The sequence below is a fragment of the Pseudorasbora parva genome, chromosome 4, assembly GCF_024679245.1.
Source record: "Pseudorasbora parva isolate DD20220531a chromosome 4, ASM2467924v1, whole genome shotgun sequence".
NCBI classification, from domain to species: domain Eukaryota; kingdom Metazoa; phylum Chordata; class Actinopteri; order Cypriniformes; family Gobionidae; genus Pseudorasbora; species Pseudorasbora parva.
Window position 1 is genome coordinate 20,490,961 of NC_090175.1, and position 23,397 is coordinate 20,514,357.

The 23,397-nt window shown below is 36.2% G+C and overlaps 1 protein-coding gene across 3 annotated transcripts; it reads right to left on the reverse strand.

Annotated features, from left to right (window-relative positions):
- Positions 1–533: 533 nt before the first annotated feature.
- On the reverse strand, positions 534–23,031 carry si:ch211-89o9.4 (uncharacterized protein LOC566247 homolog). Of its 3 annotated transcripts, none has more exons than XM_067442666.1 (8): positions 22,655–23,031; positions 4,429–5,381; positions 3,134–3,456; positions 2,621–2,761; positions 1,211–1,336; positions 1,082–1,123; positions 820–954; positions 534–735 (listed from the first exon to the last, which is right to left on the reverse strand). In XM_067442666.1, exons 1-8 carry the CDS (start codon positions 22,663–22,665, stop codon positions 544–546), a joined length of 1,923 nt encoding a protein of 640 aa, XP_067298767.1. In that variant the 5' UTR covers positions 22,666–23,031; the 3' UTR covers positions 534–543. The 3 variants fall into 3 exon arrangements, with proteins under 3 accessions (XP_067298767.1, XP_067298768.1, XP_067298766.1); XM_067442667.1 differs by lacking the exon at positions 22,655–23,031 and adding an exon at positions 20,479–20,532; XM_067442665.1 differs by lacking the exon at positions 22,655–23,031 and adding an exon at positions 11,408–11,609.
- Between the last annotated feature and the right edge of the window lie 366 nt (positions 23,032–23,397).

The window sequence follows — 23,397 nt, forward strand, 5'->3', positions numbered from 1 at the left end:
TTATGTGCGTGTTACATAGAAGAAAAAACGATATAAACAAATTAAAGTATCATTTTCATTTTAAGGGCAAACTATTTAAACATTATTTTGGTTTGTCACCTCAGTAATCTTGACCTTTTGACCGATTCATTGCAAACAACTTTTGCATGACCTCCCCAGTCGTTTGAGATTACTGGATAAGGAATTTTAAAAATATTTTCATGGATATTGCACTCACAACCTCTAGTCAATAAATACAATAAAGTGGAATATAACCAGAATAGATTAATTTGGTTTCATGGAAGAATAAGATAGCTTTATTATTATTTTTCACATCAGACTTTTAAAATGTCCTAATATTTTACAGGTTTTCCATGACCGTGCATGACTGTCTGTAGTTAAATATTATTTGATTAAAATACATTTTTCTTGTCTTCATCTTCTTCATAAATATACAACTTTATAAAAGGTAAAAGACAAACAATAATCTTATTACCTTTTTTCATTGTATTTTATTACAAAGTTAATGAAAATATACCATATTTAAGGTGGAAAACTTTGAGGTTATTTGGCTGAATGGACCTCAGATGTATTGTTCTGTATATTACATCCTCTGAGGAAAGAGAGATGATGGTTGTGATAAAGACAAGGGATTTTTTGAGACCACTCATACACAGATAGAGCAACAGAAGCAGATTCCATCTCTAAAACCATCTGGATACTGCTCTTGTTCCAAAGGCACGGATCAACATCCACCTAGTTATGAGAAAAAAATAACATCATCAGTTCACTGATCTTTCAGACTTGGTGGGTCAAATACAGGTAAAAGTAAGACCTTACCTTGTTTCCATTAAACACCAGAGTTCTGAAAACTTTTCCAAAAGGTTTTAGTAGCCGTAGCACTCCTGTTGCAGCACGGGGCTGGTTAGGTACATTACATACAACCAGCAAATTGTCCAAAGGCGACAGCAGCCCCTAAACGACAGTAGGGACTTGTTACGAGTCATGATGGAAGGTTTAAAAAAAAAACTCTTACTATTATTTTTTATTTTATTTTTTAAGTTTAAATATTTGAAATGTCTCGATAACAAGAGATACTTGCATTTGACATTAATGGTCCCACAAAAGCATGAAAAACGGACACCTGTAAGGAAAAAGTTAATTGGGTGTTTAAGCAAGAAAATATTCATTTTAAAATTGTTTCCATCCATCCATTAGTGTATTAGCTCACAGGTGAACTAAAGTCAACGGCTTGGGGCACCATCTCCAAACTTTGCTGTCTCATGTGAACCGGGATAGCAGAGTAAACCTTTACCATCTCCTGGGCTGAGAATTCAGTTGGAAGCATCAATAAAGCCTGGAAAACACACACAAGCTGATATAGTGATGAATGTCTATTGAAAATTGATTTTAGAAAGCATTATCCCAGCTAAAAAAAAGTTAGCTGGGATAGTTAGGGTGATTTTTAGGGTCCACACACTTTTGGGGCCACCAGAGATCGCTTTTATTAGTACTAGTAATAATGTATAATCTACCAATGAGTTACAAATAAAACAAAAATATGGCTTATTTCTGCATTTCCATCTAAATCTGGCAAACCGCTCTACTCATGCGCTCACCATCACTTTGCTAAAATCCCGCTCTCTGACTTGAAATTTCTCTGTACTATAGGCTACTATACTTGTTGTAGCCATTAAGAAAAGGTATATAGTTTCATATTTATGTTTAAAAATGATATATATTTTTTTATGTCATCTATGTTGATTATGAAAAGTGATCGGCATTAAATGCGCAATATGCCGGGAGACAGAGTGGGTCAGAAATAATTTTAACCTTTTCATTAAGTTTTGTTTTGTAGAAAGCCTTTCTTTAAAGTGAAAATTTCGTTTTGAAATTTCAAGAATTTTGTTTAGTTGCATGGTTTTAATAAATTAGAAGCAAATATAGCAGACGACAATCATGACATGGATGCGCTGGTGTGATCACTTATATGTGAATTGGATGGCCTCTCATAAATGAACCAAAAGTCTAAACTCTTCTTTGCAATGTCTCCTTGCTATTTTTGACACATTTATAATCATAACTTTTGCCAGTTCGTTGTGGCAATAAAATATATCTATGTCATTAAATTACGTGCTTAGTCAACTAATGGTTTAAATGAACAACTACTAGTCCAGTAGAAAAAAACTTTAGTCGGGGGCAGCCCTACTACTTCCACATATTTTCAGACCAGCATGTTACAAAGGGCATTCGCAGGTTGAGGGAGCAGAGCTTAATAAATCAGTATTATTAAATTGCAGATTGGCTTGGGTTGGCTTGTGTGTTTCGTGGGGTAGGGGGTTCCCACCTCATATTCTTTCATAGGGCCCAAAATTGCTAACGGTGCCCTGAGGGTACTTATAAAGCACATATGCCTTATTCTGCATGACCATATATTCTACATCATTTAATCCTACACATTGCCTAAACACTAATTTACCTTAATAACTATTAATAAGCAGTATTTCTGGAGTTTATTGAGGCAAAATACATACTGGTTAGTTCATTGTGAGAATTGGACCCCAAACAGAAGTGTGACCAAAATTTAATTTCAGTTTTACAAAAATGTACTCTTTTAAAATTGGTCTAAAATAGTACATACCTTCTTCCATTCTAGACAGGTTTCCATGTCAACTTCAGTTGCCGTTAAAACCTCAACAGGGGGACTAAACGGAGATGCCATTTTGATTAGTTCACCTTCAGAGTAGTCAAGAGAGATTCTAGACACTCGAATTACACCTTTCTGTTGAAAAACATGAGAGCGACGAGAGAGAAAAAAGTTAACTGCTTTATTTAAAGAGTGGCGTTTGCCTACAGTGTCCTGAATGATAATTCTCACACCACTAGAGGTCACTATCTCCATTTTTGTTATCACAGGACTGTTGGCGTGAACTAGATCCTAGATCAGCAATGTTGTTGAGACCCAAATGATAGGCTACTTTAATGGTGGCACTTCAATTATGGTGGTAGTTATTACAGATAAGAAAATAAAGCCCTTTATGGAACATCTTTAATATTACTGGCTTTTAAAGGGCATTGTTATCCTCATAATGCGATTACAACAATCACTTTTAATACAGAGTTGCCTATTACTGTTACACCTCTCAGAACTTACAGTATGTGCTGATGTTTTTGCAGTCATCTTAGTTATTGGCATCTGAATGTTCAAAGATTCAGTGGTTCCTTCTGAATTTGCAGTCTTGACTGTAAAAAACTGCTGATGACCATTTATCATGGAATTGGAAGTGATGGATCTGTGTGAAGAGGATAATGATCTTTTTGTTGAATAATGTCTTGTTTTATTACAGCCTGAAGAGACAGAGTTGTGCCGTATGCTGCATTTTGAGCGGGAGGGAAAGCAGACTGAGCCAGGCCTCCACCTGGTGACCTCAGCAGGCCTGTGCTGCAGTCTCTTAAGGAAGGAATTCATTCCTCTTCCTGAAAGGTAGAAACAAAGGCTTAGTATTAAGGTAACAGAGGTAACTCTTTACCATGAAACCAGTGCTATAATGAATTTTTTTCTCAAGTTGTGTATTTATGGCATAAAACATACCTTTTGAAAATAATAATTAGCATGTGTACAGTCATGTGTACTCAAGGTGTATAAGGAAAGATTTTCACACCATGGTTTAAAATGTTTTTTTAAAAAGATATTAGACTAACTTGAACATTTCGAAGAACTTGGTACATATTTAAAAAATGTGAATAGAATTTACACTAAATACAACAACTTGAAGAGATACATTTTCATAAATAAAGTAAGCACATAGGTACCAGTAATATGGGTAGTTAGTAGCCTAGAAATCTAGACGCACCCTAGCGGCAGCAAATCTAATCTGCCCGCGAGTCTAGCAACTCTCAGTACCTTTCTGAGCTGTAATCGCCTAACTCTTGCCAGCCAATCACATCGTGTATAGAGTCGGTGAGAGGGGCCATAATGACGACGGCCGAGTTGTGTTTGCGTGCTTCTAGTAAACACAGAAACTGGCGAACGGCGGTCTTTCGCATCAGCTTTGACCGCGACTCTGGAAGACTTGGAGTTAAGCTTTTCTCTGAGAAAAGGACAAAGAATGGCACTGAAGTCATTCTTAAAAAGGGAAGATGTGTTCGGAGTTTTGCTGACCGGATATGGCGAATGTTTAATCTATCAACAAGCTCTGTTTCAACTACGTCGCTCTGGTGGGTGGTAGCGCTATCCTATCGCATGCAGAGGGAGTTTGAAAGACAACCGTTTATCCCGCCCCTCGGATTGAGCCCTGTCTATGGTGAGTTTCCAGACCAAACATCTTGATGTGGGTCTGGCTTGTCAGGCTAGGTAGTTAGTATTTTGATGTTCAATTTTTCCAAGCAACATTTTAGATATTGTAAGTTACAGCCACAGTTCAACCTGGATCATTGATGCAAACTCACCTGATGAATTTCTTATTTTTTTCAGAGCTCTAGACTGAGTTGAGAATTGCTCATGAATGACTTCAGATGAGCTGTCTCTTTTAGCGCTGAGGGATCTATGGGAATGGGAGGATGGACAGGATTGCCCATGGGGACTTTGGAAAGCAGATCCCTGCCATTCACTGTGCCTAATACTCCTTTGATCATGATGTGATTCCATCTGATCAGATGAGTTCCATGTAGCATGGCCATGATGAATATCCTTTGTTCGTTTGCGCTGTTGGAGGTCTTGTATGATGAAGGGCAGTTTCTCCGTTGTTAACTGGCTGTCTGGGAAGTGACTGAGTAATTCTAGGTCCTCAAGAGAGAGGCCCAGGCTGTCTAAAGTTGTGATCAGATTTTCTGCTGGAAAACGTGGCATTGCTTGTTGCTTTGGCTCTGCTTCTTCAGTTTGTGGTCTATCAGGAGACATCATAGCTTTGGCTGTCATTGACTGGTACTGAGAACAGTCCACATCTGGTTTGAAGGCAAAATGTTTGACAAGATGGTTGGTGGTGGATCCAACAAGAGGTTTTTCAGATGTTGGTAGTGGCGCTTTTGTTGGCAGAAGGGCAGTACTATCCTTATTCGCAGTAACTGAATTCATTTCTGTGACTGATGATGAGGGATAACTAACCTTGTGAGGTATGGAATCCAGAGTAAAAACCCCTGGTTGCTGGTACATGCTCAAAAAAGAGGATCTTTGAATGCCAACAGGCTGTAAGACACTTGGAGGCACAAGAGGGTTCCAATAACTGCTGTTATTTCCAGATGCAATGTTTCTAATTAGATTCAAGACCAACTGAGCTTCAAGCTGGGCTAGTCTCAACAGGAAAGCTTGTGCTGTTCCAAATAGCGGTGGCACACTGGTGAAAACGCTGCCCATCTGAGACAAACACACTGGTCTGGTATTGATTTGGGGAGCATGTGAATGTCTGTGGGGGAAAAAAAGAGATATATATAATATTTCTGAAACATTCAACCTATAATTTCAACCTATAATTTTTTTTTTGTTGTCAGGATCTACTAATTATTTGAAAGAAAAAAAAGACACTAAAATGCAATTTACACTGAAAAAAATGACTTTGTGGTATTGTAAAATCTATTACATTAATTACTGTAATTTATACATTGTAAAATCAAGATTAAGTTGGAAATATATAAAATTTACACAATTTATTAATGTAATAAATTAACTGAGAAGAAAGAGTAAATTTCACCATATATTTACAAATACTATTTCATGTTTTATAGTCACAGCACATTCACCTAAACATACTAAGTACATTTTAATCAGAAAAGCAAAGTGTGTTTGAATCCGCCCGTACATTTTGTTTGTTTGTTTTGTTTTTCCAAAAAGATCCCGCTTGTTCAGAGTGGCAGAGATGGTCAGTTTGGGATGTCGCGTTTTACATGGCTGGCTTATTCTCGGTAAGTTTTGAATTTTCTATTTTTGATTTGTGAAAACAGCTATGTGTTCATTTTGATGGTTTGATTATTGCATAGATGTTATGGTTTAAAATGAACTGAATGTGAGTTTTAATCACAGCAACGTTAAAACGCCGGCATTATCCACTTCTATAAAGTTGAGACTGGTGGTTAGTCAAAAATAGAGGGGATTAAATGTAGTTAGCAGTGTTCTTATAGAAAAAGTCACCCAGTCTGGTTACCTTCATAATAATTTAATGTTAGCTGGTCGTGATTAAGTGCTGGCTTCATATGTGTGTGTGTGTGTGTGTGTGTGTGTGTGTGTGTGTGTGTGTGTGTGTGTGTGTGTTGTTAGCCTTATTTAAAAGCGTTTAGTCGTTTTTATATCCACTGAAAATTTCGCAGCAATTAATTTATCAAAGCTAATCACCAAAGAATGTCAAAGGGTGTTTTTGTGTTGGGTTCATGTTTTTAGGTTTTCATGTTCACTGTAATTTCCTGTCATGCACTTCCTGTTTTGTCATGTGATCCTGCCATGTGCTCCCTTGTCTTGTGTTCTGATGTGTCATTGGTTTATTGGTCATTGATCATTGTTCACATGTCTAGTCCTCAGTCTTTGTGTATTTAAGCCCTCATGTTTACCATGTATGTATTTCTGTTATTGTGAATGAATATGTACCCGTTTGTTGGTGAAGGTTTAAGGCTTAAGCTTATGGTTAGATTCATGCCAAGCCAAGCCTTTTTTATGTTTGGATTTAAGTTTGTGAGTTAGGATTAGTAATTTTTAGCAAGCATGTTCGTTCTGCACTGATAATGAATCTATTCTGTATTTTTTTCTCAATAGAATTGTGTTTTTTTCTTTTCTTTATTATAAACTGTATGCAGGAGGACAGTCGCAGTGAAAGGATCCGGTCGACGTGTGAATGAGCATGAAGGAGAAGTGACCATTCTGTTTCAGCTGGACTATGCATGTGTTCGTCATTAATATTAGTTATGCCACTGTTGGCTGCTGAGGTTTAGTTGAACCATACAAGGTTAATTCTACCGTTAGTGTAAATTATACTGAATGTACCTTAACTACTAATCAGTTGATGTGAAGATTACTGATTTAATGGTTCATTATAAATGTTGACTTAATAAACTGTTCAACTTTTTTGTATTTATTTGTGATTTGTGATAAAAGTATTTGATGCAGAGAAAATGATTACATTTATTTGGTAAAAAAGCAACATTTACATAATAATAGTGAGTAATATAAATTCATTAATTCAAAATGTGAAATGGACAGACATTATAAAATCTACTTAATTACTTCATAACAGTGAATATTACAGATTTATAATATTTACTTGATATTTTCACAACAGTGATGTTCCTTTTAAAATTACATTTACTTGACTACTTTTAATAAATACAACCTGCCAAGTTAAATATAATTAAGTAACATTTACTTTGTCTCTGCAAATGTTACATACAATTTACTTGATACTGGCAAGTAAGTTGTACTTGATATCACAGCAGTAAAATTTACTAAGAAAAATTGAGTGCAAGTTGTTACAGTGATTTTATCAAGTAAATCTTACTCGTTTTTTTATCAGTGTATGAAATAAAAAAAGATTATGACAAATAATGAAGATTTATTTTCTCAATATTTGTTTCGTTTTGCAAAGATCTAAAAATCCTTAAATCAAGATACATAGAAATCAATATACATCCATATATATTGTTACAAATTTAAAAAACGCCACTGATTATTAATATTTATAAAACTTTTGACTGCCAAATCAAAGCTTGTATGTTGTGACAAACACAGAATAATATCATAATGTATCAATGTCAAAATCTATGATCTTTTTACCTTTGTATGCCAAGGCAAGACTAACTTAATTCCCAAAAAACTTAATGATATTTATATAGTATTATATATAGATACACACCTTGACAAATATATTTACAAACAACTTCTTTAAAAATATTTATTAAGATGTGTAAATTAAAATATGTTGTTATTATTACTTGATATTTTTACATCATTTAGTACATTGAGTTTTTTAAATGTTTAAAAAAATAAATAAACAGTTTATCAATACCAGCATGACCACTATGAACATGACATTTTTTTAAACTAATTTTTAAAATGACCTTTTTCCTCTTGCTTTTTGTCATGGACACTAATTGTTGTTGACACACTATTGACTCCATATGCTCATTATTCAAATGACATTTGTTAATAAGCTTTTCCTTTCACCTAAACAATCAATCCTGACCGACGCTCAACAGCTACCAAGCAAGCTTAAAATATAAACCGTGAAATAGTTCCTGGTGTTGAACATGCATAAACAAATACTTTAAAGTTTAATGAATGGACGACTATAGTGTCCACAGAGCATGAAAGGACAACTGAGGCTTTCACTCAGACATGTGTTCACTTCATTACGTATAATTAATAACATGCCAACGGGCTGTTTTTCAAACACTGTGACAGCATGTCCTCGAAACATGAGTAAGGGGTGAAAGACATTTGTCTAGTGTAAAGTACCACACTGCTGCCATAGTTCCACAGCCACAACCACATGGTTCCCTGCATGTGCGTGCACTCTCCAGGGCAGATTTTTGAATAATGTGTCATCCAATAAATAATTATATTTTTTAAAGAGGGGTTGACAACCTGGATGACACATTATTCAAAAATCTGTTCAAGAGAGTGCACACCTGCACACCTGTTTACCATTCACAAAATTGATTTAAAAGACCACAATAAACAGATAATATACAAAACAAGGCTGTCAGCTGAAGTTACATTCAAATATAAGTACTTTATTAATAATATAAAGACATAAAATATGTCTTTATGTAAAAGTGATGAGAAATGACATTGATCGTCATGACCTTTTTGTTACACTTTGTTAACTCATTCTATTCACATCCTGATAGCGATTAGACTTGGAATTTGTGTTGAAAAATTAGTTTAGATGATCTGTTTGTCCTTGGGACTGTTGTTGAAACTGTAAGAAGACTCCGGAACTTCATATGAATAGTGTGTGTGAGGATATAACAAAGATACGGTAGCCATTTCTGTTGACATTGGAGAAGTTCTTAGATGGGCCGTAAAGCATCATATCATTTAAGATTGGCATTAAGTGCTCTGATCCAGCTGGCCTATAACTGAAATACCAATTGTAACGAGAATCAACAACCACTAGCTTGCTTTCCTAATGATATCATTTGAGCCTTCTCGTTCTGTCTCTCTCACTCATCGGTCACACATCTATTTGAGTAAATCTTATTTTTAGATGCTCATCTGATGCAGGATCACTCCCAAAAGTATGTTCAGATTCACACATTCAGCAGATTGAATCATTCATCAGCTCTCTAATAGCAAGAGATGTAATGAAAATGTACTTGACATGATCATAATTGCACTTTTACAAAAACAAATTCTGAAGTACGTATATGATGACCTGAAGACATTTCGCTCAGCAGGTGGTGCTAAGTTAATAAGCTAATCTGATTTACAACTCCTGGATCACACTGACTTCATTCCTGGAGGGTGGGAAAAGCACATGCCGGTCAGTCAAGGGCAACCCAAAACTAAACATAAGCGTGATGGTAGAACAACTTAGCACAATACTTCTGTCTGTATAACTAGGATATGAGGTTTTAGCACATTCTGGAACAAGACCAGAAGTATCAATGTTGCTAACTCATAGATATGTTAATGACCCAGCACCTCGAAAAGGCCAAACATACTGAATTACAGAAGCCTCGCCTGAAAAATTCAGGTCTCTGTTACAGCTAAATATGCAACAACTACGGTGGGGGGAATCCTGTCGCTCTGGTACATGACGTCCTCAAAGAGATTACCCAGATCAGTATAACCTCTGTGGTCTGTGCTTGTATATTTGAGCTATGTATATTTGAATTATGAAGGAATGGTTTTGGAAGGTTTGAAAGAGGAATCCTGCTTCACATATTTCAACACTATACCAATTGGTCTAAAATGTATTGTTTTTGTGTGTACATTTTTTTTATTATACAATATCTATATGTTCTCAAATCACCTAAAACATCATATTAATACATTATACTGCTCTTCATTTCCTAGTATATGTGTTTTTTGTGCAATAAAACTAAAGACTAACAGCCGGATGTTTGCCTGTGGGCAACAAAAGACAGAAACATGTGACTTTGACTTGAGAACAAGACCTTGACACACGTGCTGTTTAAGTTCACAATAGATGTTAAAAATGGAATGCAACAGGTGACAAGACTGTTCTCTGGCCACCGAAACAGTTCACGACACGTCATTTCATGCTTGTGATGATTGATGGCTTGTTACACTATTAAGTTTTGTATGTGAAAAAGTCCTTAGTACTGATTTTCATTCAAAAGACAGGTAAAAACTAATCTCTTCCATGAGCACTTAATCTTACATAAAAAATAAAAAAAACCCTCTTCCTCCTCTATTTCTCTTTTCTTCTTCCCTTTTCTGGTTTTTGGTACTCTGAGCAATATACAAATCTTGGTATTTGGGGCACTTTTTGTGTTTCTCTGCCTCTTCTTGACGGATCGCTTACTGTACTCCTGAGTTGTAAGTCGCTTTGGATAAAAGCGTCTGCTAAATGCATAAATGCAAATGTAATGTAAATGAAAGTAAAACATAAATATTAAACAAACAAACAAACGAAACCAAACTCTATCATAATGCTTCATAATGCTAATTTCCTTCAGGTAAATATGTCTGACTATGTGATTGCCACTGTTCTGTCAGGACCACTATCATCAAAGATAAGTGATTGACTGTTATCATACAGTTTGGATTGGCGGTATGGTTCTGTTCTGGTCATGAACTCCCTGCGCATCCATGCAGCCAAGCATATAAGAGCAGGGAGAGCAGCAATAACCCCCTTAGGGTAAACAGAACAGAACAGAACCGACATGATGTATTGGCAAATTTAATTAATGTCAATATTTAATGTACAAAATAATTTGAGAATTTAGTCTGATTCAAGGGGAATCAGAATACCAAATTCTGACTGGAAGAGAGGAGGAGCTGGGGATGGAGGAGGGTAAATGAGCTCTGGAGAAACGCGACAGCTGCTGATAGTTCTGAAGGAGCTTGCATGCTGTAATAGACATCATATCATATCAGCTGACAGACATCTGATGCAAGCTTGACTAACGTGGCCTGCCAGAAGTGACACAACGCTTGATTTCTAACTTACATTTACATAAGGGAATAAAAGGTTATGTATCAATGGATCGACTAACCTCAAATTAAAAAATAAAATAATAATTTTGAGACAATTAAAAAAAAAAAATTAAAGGTAAAATGTTAAAATCACACAAAAAAGTACATTCTTGAATACAAAGTCACAATTTCAAGAGAGAAAAAAAGATCAAATGATGAGATCAAATACAATGATAGAATATAGTTTGGCCATGAAGCTTGAAGAGTGACAACACTGGCAACATGACCCATGCTGAAAGATTCACACTTCATTCAAACACAACATAATCCTTCCTTACTCACATGTTGGCTTTAGTTGAAGCTGAGCTTGAGATCCTTTTCCTTTGGACTGAATTCTTCATTATTGGTTCAATCTTCAGACTTTAAATATTTTGAACTGTTCCTCTTGATCATCTCACAGCACAAGAACACCAAAAACTAGAATTTTAACCAATTGCATCCAGATTATTGACTTTTAGAGCAAAATGTATTTTGTCGCCCTCTGTAAATCTTATCCCACTCTTCACTCTGGTCAGACACACACTGTAACTCATTCTTTCTTCTCAGTATGCTTTCACACTCTTGACCCTGCTCGCCCTCCCAACACCACCCCCTAGCATTCCTTCTAAACACCTTTTCAGTCACATGGTCTCTCTTACACACTTGATCATATTAACAGTATTAAGACACATTAAAATGACTTATGATTATCACTGTATTTTTAGGGGTCAAGCACCAAAGAGTTAGCCTAGAAATCTAGACCCTAGTGGCAGCAAATCTAATTTGCAGCCAGGGCAGTCTAGCAACTCTGTGTTGGATTGTGAACTGGAAAAACCAAACTCTCGTCAGGCCAATCACACCCGTGTATAGAGTCAGTGGACGGGCTTAATATAAAGACGGCAGAGTTGTGACAGTTCCGCATGATACTTGTAAACAGAAGCTGGCGAACGGCGGTCTTTCGAATCGGCTTTGGCCACGACTCTGGAAGACTTGGAGTTAAGCTTTTCTCTGAGAAAAGAACAAAGAATTAGCCTAGAAATCTAGACACACCCTATAGCGGCAGCAAATCTAATCTGCCCGCGAGTGTCGTCTAGCAACTCTCAATACCCTTCTGAGCTGTAATCGCCTAACTCTTGCCGGGCCAATCACATCGTGTATAGAGTCAGTGGGTGGGGCCATAATGATGACGGCGGAGTTGCGTTTGCGTGCTTCTAGTAAACACAGAAACTGGCGAACGGCGGTCTTTCAAATCAGCTTTGACCGCGACTCTGGAAGACATGGAGTTAAGCTTTTCTCTGAGAAAAGAACAAAGAACGGCACTGAAGTCATTCTTAAAAAGGGAAGATGTGTTCGGGGTTTTGATGACCGGATACGGCGAATGTTTAATCTATCAACAAGCTCTGTTTCACCTTCGTCGCTCTGGTTGGTTGTAGCGCTATCCTATCGCGTGCAGAGGGAGTTTGAAAGACAACCGTTTATCCCGCCCCTCGGATTGAGTCCTGTCAATGGTGAGTTTCCAGACCAAACATCTTGATGTGGGTCTGGCTTGTCAGGATAACAAAGAATGGCACTGAAATCATTCTTAAGAAAGTTTTTGGATTTTTGCCGACTGGATTTGGTGAAAGTTAAATCTATCAACTAGCTCTGTTTCACCTTCTTCGTTAGCCTGGTTGGTTGAAGCGCTATCCTATTGTGTGCAAAGGGAATTTGCAAGACAACTGTTTATCCCGCCCCTCAGATCTGCCAATGGTGAGTTCCTAGACCAAACATCTTGATGTGGGTTTGGCTTGTCAGGCTACCAAAGAGTGGTTTAGCATTAATGACTTGAGGAAACAGAACCCCTGTCGGTTCATTCACGATTGCTTTATGGAGGAGGGAGGGTACCCCCTCAGTCCATTCGATGCAGGGCACCCTAAAGCAATTTCAGATGGAGCCCATCATTTTTGTCTAAATCTCTCTTAAATTTCCCCAACCCAGTTGCTCTGAACTGATTGACATATTTCTCTAAACTAAGTTAAATTCATCAAAAATAAATAACACTAACAAAACCAGAGGGGTGGAAGTAACGAATTACAACTACTCACATTACTGTAAAGTAACTGCTGGTTTTGGGGTACTTGTACTTTTGTATTTTTACTTAAATTAAGCTAAGTAATCTACTTTGCTATAGTTAAATTATCTGTGTTGTGGTTTTGTTTCAAGTTTAATTTTCATGTCTTTCATTTTTGTTATTGCATTTAAAATCGCATACTCTCTTGAGTAGGCACTTCTTTTAAATAATTAATTACTTCACGTTTACGACTGCTAAAAAGTATCCTATGTAGTAAAAATGTGTATAGTTTGAATGTAATCTAGACATACTACATTTCCCATGTTGCCCTTATCATGTGACCTACCAGCATTAGTTTCCATCATATATGCACACTTCAGAATCTCTCTGGAAACAGTAGGTCATCTTTTTGCCTACTCTTATACTATATAGGGTGACCAAATGTCATGTTTTCCTAGGACATATAGACATTTTGGTTATAGATAGTATTTTGTAATATAACAATTTTCTATCCAGAGGGGGCATACTTAAATGTACTAAAATTAATAAGGCATCTTTGAGTAAACTTTGAGTAGTATCTCATTGCCGGGGCGAGTGTCCTGGTTTTCGGGAATCGAAATATGGTCACCCTATCTTATACTGTGAATTAGGAGAAATCTTTTGTCACATATTGTTTTTCTATATACAGCCACAGTAATATGATTTCCTTGCCCTCATGTGATCGTGCCTTGTGTTTCCTTATTCTTATGTGTCATGTTCTTATTGGTTTATTGTCTTGATTGTTCAGGTGTTTCTTATGGGTTCTGGAAGTCTCGTAAGTCTTTGTGTATAATAGCCCTCATGTTTCATTGTTCCTTTGTCTAGCTTTGTTCTTGTAACCACTGTTTGGTGAGGCTCATGTTTCTGTTTGTGGTCAAGTCAAGTCTTTATTTTGTTCATGTTTGGATAAATAAACATGGGTTCTGCAAAGTTTCCTTTTTTTCAGTGTAGAAGTCAAAAATACCTTACAGAGTTAAAAGAAAAAAGTATACATTCAGTCAGCTGACATCCTAATTTCTCAATACATTTCTAATATTTACAGAAACTGAATTATTAACAACAACAACAACAACAACAACAACAAAACAAGGATAAGAACAAACAAAATAATATATGTATATGCATACATGTATAATGAATACCCCCCAATGGGGGTACAGTACAGTCTAGTAGAAGCTTTGCATAAATCATTTTTAATAATCTATGATGACACGATCTGTTATAAAATTTTCCACAAATTTCCTTCCATCTTTAAAAGAGCCCCTTTTTGTTTTTTAATTTTAAACAAAAGGTAAGGATTTTCATTTTATATCTTTCAATTACAATTGCTTTCCAGTCTTCTATAGTGGGTGGAGTAGGTTGAAGTCATTTACTGGTAAGAGCCTTTTTAGCTGCAACCAGAAATACTTTCCATAGGTATATTGGTTTCATGCAAATCCAGATATCCCAAATATAAGACATAAAATCAGAATGGAGTTTTGACCTTTAATAAGCCTCTAATGTCCTGTCTTTATACATCTTTCCAAAATATGTGAATGACTGGAGACACCCAGAATGTGATGATTTGCTACTTCTGAAAACTACTTCTGATCCTATTTTTTAGTATGGCACTTTGGATCCAGTAAAATAAATAAAAATCGATGGACTAAAGTAGTACGGGTTTGGAACAACATGAGGAAGAGTAAATGATGACAGCATTTTTTTTTTTGGGTGAACTTACCCATAAAAACATATGATTACTGTAAAATATTTTATGTCCACATATAGTAATTTATTTATTTTGTGAGTAGCCATGTGATAAGCAGACAGGCTGACTGTGTATTACTCCTTACACAGTGAGACTTGTAAGGTTAAACCTATTGCACTACATATACAACAGACCTAAAATGCATTACAATTTTTATTGTAATATATTGAAAAAAAATGTCACTCTCTTTCTAAATACGCACGCATGCACATGCAGACTGAAAAATTGTGATTTCTTCCAATGCCATATTCAACAAATAAATAAAAACGTTTATTAGTTTCAAAGTTGTGTTCTTCCTTGGTGATAAAAACATTGTACACATTTAAATAAGCCTAAACTAGCAACGCTAAAGGGAAAACTATTTATTCTTCAAGGTGCACTATGTAGTATTTTTGCAGCAAAATATCCAAAAACCACTATAGGCCAGTGTTATATATTTTGTTCAGTTGAGCACTTACAATATCCCAAATGTTTACAACTATTTGTAAATTGTGAGAAAATTGCTATTTTATCCAAGGACCCAGGACGTTTCAGCATAGCGTTTGAGCGAGTCGCCTGTCAATCACGTCATATCTGCGTTACCCTCAGATTTATTTGTTAGAAGAGCTTTTCTCTTAGCAGTATGAACATGTCACAGCAGCACCGAGCGAACGCACAGAGTAACGTCATAACATAATTTTAAACACACTTAAATGTATCTAATATGATAAACAGAGCTTCTTTACCTTATAATCATGACCGGAAACGCGGAAGTGTGGGCGCCTGGCGACTGTGTCCCATCATAATAAAAGTCCCGGTGTTTGCGAGCCGTGTGTTTGTGTAACAATCGCTCCAGCAGCCGTGCTCAGCTCCACAACACCCAGTCCTGCTCTGCTTTACACTACAGTAACGTTAATAACCGCATCCATGAACATGATTTCTGCCCGTGTCCTATTTTCCACCGGCTGTGAGGTGAAGACCACATGTCCCAAGATACTGCGCTTAAACTTGGCGTCATCAAACTACGCCTTTGTTTTGAATAGGCGCCCTCTAGCTGACGGAAAGTTGCATAGTGCACCTTTAATATCAAATAATATAAATAATGTGTTTATTATACTCTCTCAAATACTGTTAAAATTATATTCATAATGTCATATAATTTTGCTGTTTGGAAATCTAAACACCCCCCACCAGTTTGCCTTATTTGCATTTAATTTGACCTCTTAAGCTTTGATGATAAATGCATTATGTGCTTCAAATGGCCTTCACTATACATCTTGAATAATGGTGACATTATTAAACTAATCACAGTGATGGATAGATTTAACTGATAAATGTTACACAAATGTATCTTAGTGATATCAGCTATGAGTGTAAAATAAACTATTACTTGAGGCAAATAACAAATTAGGATCAACACTAAAATATGAGTGATGGTTCTGAAGGCCTTCCTTTTCTGCTGGTTCGCAACAGCTCTGCCTCTGTCAGTTTTATTGCCTCTGTCTTTGTCTGTCATCTCTACATTCTTGCGATCGCCTGGTCCTGGACGCTTCAGAGCGTGAAGGACGCAAGCACAGCAAAATGAGGTTATCATTACTGCAGTCCAGAAAACAAAAAAGAATACATGATCTGGAAAAAAGTTTATTCCAGTGAAAATGAGCCTCAAGCCGTTGCCGACTCCAATCAGCCAAGCTGCTGCCGCCAATGCAGTCCTGTACTGGATGCCCTTATATCTCAGGAATATTACTGGATAAATCACTGCCAGGTAATGCTCTATACACATGCAGATCTGGAGAAGAGGTCTGACAGTCCAGAAGAGGCCGATGATAAACAAAGTCAATTTATAGGTTGCCACTGAGAGATAATTGGTACCAATTAATTCTACAAAGCTTTGAATACAAAACAGTAGCTCGACTATAGTGACATTCAGTGGAAACACTGAGTTGTGTTTGACATTCCCATTGAGAAACAACCAGAGGGACCAGCAATAGATCGGTGTTCCCACAACTAAGGAAAATGCTGTAAGGATAATAATGATAGTGCTAAAATTTCCCAGACAAAGGCAGTAAATTAACCACTTTGGAGACTCATTGAATATGGAGGTTGAATTGTCGATTTGTACTGATGAATTGCACATGGTGGTACAGAGCTGGGAAAAACAGAAATTAATGAGACAGTCAAGGAAATTAAGAAAGCACTTCTGTATAAGACTTGACGAACGGTTGATTTCTATATCAACTCATGCATTTGGTAAGTGGGTAAATAACACATAAGTCAATAGAACTAAAGTTATTGAAAGAAACGCCATACCTGGATTGATGAAGCAGCATGCAAAATAAGCTAAAGAATTGTCTCTTTCGATCCCAATGGTAACAAGCCTGACTTTGTTTTATCTGTTCATAGGGAACTATAAATATATCTGTGCTTATATTGTGTTTGCATGAGATTGTCCCACTCATTAGTGTGTTTATGAATGCAATTTGCTACAGCATAATATGAAATGAAGTAAGCAAATTTTGGTGGATTATTTGAATAAGAGATATGAGGTGAAATTAGCAGCCCCTGTCTAACATTTTTTTGTAATTCAACCACAATTAGGGAATTGTAATATTCTGTTTGATCATATATTGTAAACAATATTCCAAAATTCAATTTATATATATATATATATATATATATATATATATATATATATATATATATATATATATAGATATATAGATATAGATATATAGATATAGATAGATATATATAGATACATATGCGTGTGTGTGTGTGTGTGTGTGTGTGTGTGTGTGTGTGTGTGTGTGTGTGTGTGTGTGTGACTAAATATATAGACTTTGATATGGAACATTAATTTTAATTAATTAATTACGTTGCATGTTCCCTATTTGGACTTTATATTTTCCTTTTATATTACGTTTGCTATTTCTGTTAATAAACTCATTGTAGCCTACTGCACTTCGCCCCAAAGCTGAAATTCAGATTCCGTTCCGATCGAAATACTTTTTTTTATCTTGAATGCATGCACACCTAATGTAGGAGGCAAAACTAAATTAGGAACTTTTCAAATTAATATTAAATGTATGGTGTCCTTGTGTAGTCGTCCTTGTGTTGACAAATTTTCTGAACAACTATACTTTGGAGGAATAATAATCATCAAAATTGCATTACTCCTGGGTAAAAATTTTTTTATGAATGAATGAATAAATGAACGAACGACCTCTAAAGATAATATGGTGGGGGTTGGAATTCGACACAAAAACTGGTCAATGAATCAGTAAGTTAATCGCTGGAATAACCAGTCTGCATGATGCACTATATAAATACATAAATCATAAGTTGACTCTACAAACCAGAAAGAATAATGATGACTATAAGGAATAATGCAAAACCCTAACGAAAGGTAATCTTTAAAAATGTCTGTAAAATATGTGTATGATGTTCTATTCAAATATTGCAAATAAGATTTATTTGCAACATTGCATTATGTGCTGTTGTAAATATCGACATTCATAAGCAAACTGTCATGAGCTAAAGACCACAACAATTCTATGCAAACACAATTCGTATGTTTAGGCACATTTATAGTTTCCTAGGAACAGATGGAAGGCATTATTTCACCTTAGTTTGTGCTCTTTCATCACTCCAGGTATGACATACCTTTCAGTCATTAATAATTCCGGGTTAAAACACACAAATGAACCGTAGAAAACTAATCACTATGGCCACTGCTGGAGGGAGATGAGGATTGTGGTGGCAACACAACATGCTGGCAATGATAATCCATCCTAAAGCCCTAAAAAGTAATAAACGGGAATCAGAATAGATTTTAATTTAGCAATTCAGGTGTGGACTCCTCTTTGTCTATTTGGTTCTATTTTGTCTAAAGCTGATTTGGAACAACATTGTGCAAAGTGTTACCTACCATGCAGACAATTTATTTTGAAATGTGACCTCCTGAATATATTGACTCTACAAACCAGGAAAAAAAAATGGATGATTATCATTATCAGAAATGATAATGGCCCATTTGCAAATCCCTAAGGCAATCAATGACTGCGCACAATGACAATGATTTTGATAGAGCCCTTTGGTTTTCAGTTTTAAAATTGGATCAAGATTTGTTTACAAGACGAGCACCCCCCGTGCCCCCCCCCCCCCCCAAAAAAAAAATACACACAAAACACCTAACCCTATGCAAAAAAAAATGTATGAGTAGGAGGATATTTCCGTATGAACAGATGAAAGGCACTTTTGTGGCTCATTGCTGTTTGGGATTAAATTTGGCAGTTTATTAGCACATTTTGCACCTTGTTTCATCAATACAGGTATTACATTTCTTTTAATTATTTACTGCACATTTAAGGGCTAAATTACACACAAACTAACAGGGGCAAAATAATTGTAAAATTAGAAATCATTCCTTCTGTTCAGTCTTACTAGAAATGCTTTGTGTTAATTTGAACTTTCTTTGCTTATACCTTATTTTGCTAATCATAATATTGACTGACTCAATCATTTCTTTTCCCCCTAGCTCTGCACAACCATGTGTAATTCATCCTTGCAAATTAACAATTCAACCTCCATGTATGAGGCTTTAATTTTGAAATGCTTTTGCCAGGGAAATTTTGGCACTGTCTTAATTACAATCATTTCAGCATTCTTCTTCATCGTGGGAACGTCGATCCAGTGCTGGTCCCTCTGGGTGTTTCTTCATGGGAACATCAAAGCTAACTTGGTGTTTCCACTGAACATCACTGTACTAGAACTGGTTTATTGTTCTCTTTTCTCTATTGACTTGATTATTTCATACTATTTCTCAGTGCAAGGCTATAAATTGGCTTTGTTTATCATCGGCCTCTGTTGGACTGTCAGACCTCTTCTCCAGATCTGCATGTGTATAGAGCATTACCTGGCAGTGATTTATCCAGTAATATTCCTGAGATATAAGGGAATCCAGTGCAGGATTGCATTGGCAGCAGCAGCTTGGCTGACGGGAGTGGGCAACGGCTTACGGCTCATTTTCATCGAAACTCTTTTTTTCCCAGATCATTTATTCTTATTGTTTTTTTGCATTGCAGTAATAACAACCTCTTTTTGCTGTGCTTCTGTCCTTCGTGCCCTGAAGCGTTCAGGACCAGGCAATGGCAAGAATGTTGGGATGAAAGAAAAGAACAGACACAATAAAACGGACAGAGGTAGAGCTGTTGAGAACCAGCAGAAAAGGAAGGCCTTCAGAATCATCTCTCATATTTTAGTGTCTATCCTGGTTTGTTATTTACCTCTGGTAGTAACTTATGTTATGTCCATAGCTAAAATCAATGAGGATTTATATTTATGTACCATTCAACCACTGGTTCTGTCTATCACTTTAATTACTGTTTTCATTTCAACTCTAGTCAGAATGTGTACTGATGGGCATCTGAAACACAGTATGTGCTTTTCAATGCTTAAAGAACTCATAAAAAGAAAATAAGAGATATTTAGGGTAAACGTATACCTATCAATAGCCTGACAAGCCAGACCCACATCAAGATGTTTGTTCTGGAAACTCACCATTGACAGGACTCAATCCGATGGGCGGGAAAAACGGTTGTCTTTCCAACTCCCTCTGCACGCGATAGGATAGCGCTACAACCAACCAGAGCAACGAAGGTGAAGCGGAGCTCATTGACAGATTAAACTTTCACTGTATCTGGTCGGCAAAACCCCGAACACATCTTCCCTTCTTAAGAATGACTTCAGTGCCGTTCTTTGTTCTTTTCTCAGAGAAAAGCTTAACTCCAAGTCTTCCAGAGTCGCGGCCAAGCGCAACTCGGCCGTCATTATATTAAGCCCCGCCCACAGACTCTATACAGTTCAGAAGTGTATTGAGAGTTGCGGCAGATTAGATTTGCTGCCTATAGGGTGCATGTAGATTTCTAGGCTAACCTATCAAAGCTACACTATGTAATTTTTCATTCCGCTAGAGGAATTCTATGATTAAAAACAAAGGTGTACACGATAGTAAAATATCCAAAAACCACCAGGCATGTGTTATATAGGTTGTTACCAAATGTTTCCAAATATTTGTAAATTCACTGTAAAATCCAATTAGTAAACCTTACTTAAAAAAAGCATGCAAACCGATTGCCTTGAAAAAACCAAGTAAAGTGAAATAGGAATGGTATGTAGAACTAACAAGAGCCTGTCTAGTATTGTACACTTACAAGAGAGTACCAGTAACTTAAATCAAATTTGTATTGTATACTTAATCATTTACTTTAGATGTACTTGTCTTAGTATAGACTACTCAGAATTACCATTTTAATCAACTAAATAATTTCAAGTAAAATACACTTTGTGAGTATTCCTAACTCATTTATGAAAGTTGAGCTAAGGTGATGTTTTCTGCATACAACTTGGAATTACTGAGTTTACTTTACTTCAAAGGCAATCCAGTTTACTTGTTAAAACCATGCAAACCGATTGCCTTAAAATTGAACTTAACTTAAGCTGAACTTAACACTCAATTAAGTAAGCTTAATTGCATCAAGTTTTTCTTACTTAAACCATTCAAGTTGTGTCAACTTAATTCATCTGTGAGCTGAGGAAGTGTACTCCCAGAATGCACTGCAGCACGAATAAATTAATCACAGGGCAATCGGAACTCCGTTTTATTACTTTTGGCTTTATTTTACCATTTTATTTGCTGTCTTTTGTCAGTATAACCCCAATAATAACAGCAAATTAACTTGTAATGGTTTTATTTATTAAGTGTAAAAAAATAATGTTACCATTGTTGTGTTTTGCATGCTGAATGTTGAACTCTATATGTGACTCAAGCATGGTCAATTGTTGGATATTGTCACAAATATAGATACATTATATCAACACAGTTAAAAGTTTGTCCGAAGTGTTAGCAATGAAATGTTAAAAGGTCATTAATTGGCATTACATACATACATACATACATACATACAAACATATACTTATTACTTCCCTTCCTTTAAAATCAGATAACTGTGATTTCGTGTTGCATTGATGCATCAATAGGAAGAGAATTATAGTAATATAAATTAAGTTCCAAGTGCCCAAACAAAGGGAACACTGATCACCATAATGGTGAGAAATTTTAGGAAATCAACATAAATTTATGAAGTCAGCTTATGTGTCGCTTTCCCAAAGTATTTAGTTGTATTTTTAATAATATTCAAGGTTACTGGAAAATGAGTGAATGCAACTAAGAAGAATGATGACTGCAGAAGTGGAGGAAATGAAGGAACAGTTCATTTAGAATTGCCACGCCTCAACCTTTTGCCCGCCCACTGTTTTTTTTTTTTCCTTTGGCAAAATGGTACTCAAACCAGTCAAGTAATGTTTACTTGAGTTTTCTAAGTAACAAAGGCATAGCATGCAAATAGTTCAGATTACTAAATTGTTTTAAGTAAGTTCAACAAATTATTGGACATTAAGTAAAGTTTACTAAAAAAGTCTTAGTAAGAACAACTGTTGGATTTTACAGTGTTGTGAGAAAATTGCTATTGCAACCAAGGAACCGGGATGTCTGAGGGAGTCACCTGCATCATATATGCATTACCATTGTTTTCCCGTTTTATTTGGCAGAAACGCTTTACTCTTAGCAGTGTGCAACAAGTGTCACAGTATCGGCGAGCGAATGCACAGAGTAACACCATAACATAATTTTAAACACATTTAAATGTATCTAATATGATAAACAGAGCTGCGTTACCTCATACTCATGACCCGAAAAGCAGAAATGGCACCGGCGACTGTGTCCCGTCATAATAAAGGTCTCGCTGCTCACAAGCCGTGTGTTCGGAAACAATCGCTCCAGTGGCCTTGCTCAACTCCACAACCCTCTGTCCTGCTCTGCTTTATACTTCATACTTTCAGTAATTCATGAACATGATTTCTGCCAGAGTCCTATCCCGATTATTTTCAATCAGGTGTGAGGTGAAGACCACATGCCCAATATTCTGCGTCATCAAGCCACACCTTTGTTTTGAAAGATGCCCTCTAGTGGACGGAAAAATTACATGTAGCTTAAGGCATTTGACACAGTCCACTAGGCTATCAAGTACTTTTGAATAAGCTTACACACTTTAACTTTCCTACAGATGCTATATCATGGTTTCAATCATATTTAGCTGATAGAGCACAATGTGTCACTATAGATGGTGTAAAATCCTACCTGAGTAATCATGTTGGAGTTCCGCAGGACTCAATTCTTGGGCGCTTTATTATTCTCAATGTACATTAACAATGTCCCAGATGTCTGTCCTGAACTTCATGTACAGATGTATGTGGATGATGTTGTGATCTTCATAGATACAGTATATATCAAATAGATGGTGGTCACCTATTTTGTGTAACCTGGATACATATAGACATTTATAGAAATTGATATTGAACATTCATGAAAATTTACTTAACTACTTTTTTTGTGAACATTGTAACAACGCTCTTTTTGGT

What these genes read in the sequence shown, in the direction of transcription:
- si:ch211-89o9.4 (XM_067442665.1), bottom strand. Translation starts at nt 11,466, where the DNA reads ATGAAGAATTCAGTCCAAAGGAAAAGGATCTCAAGCTCAGCTTCAACT. An exon ending in GCTTCAACTAAAGCCAACAT is followed by an intron (nt 5,382 to 11,407) that starts GTGAGTAAGGAA and finishes TTTCCCCCACAG; the next exon opens with ACATTCACATGCTCCCCAAA. An exon ending in TGGTGTTTAATGGAAACAAG is followed by an intron (nt 736 to 819) that starts GTAAGGTCTTAC and finishes TCTCATAACTAG; the next exon opens with GTGGATGTTGATCCGTGCCT.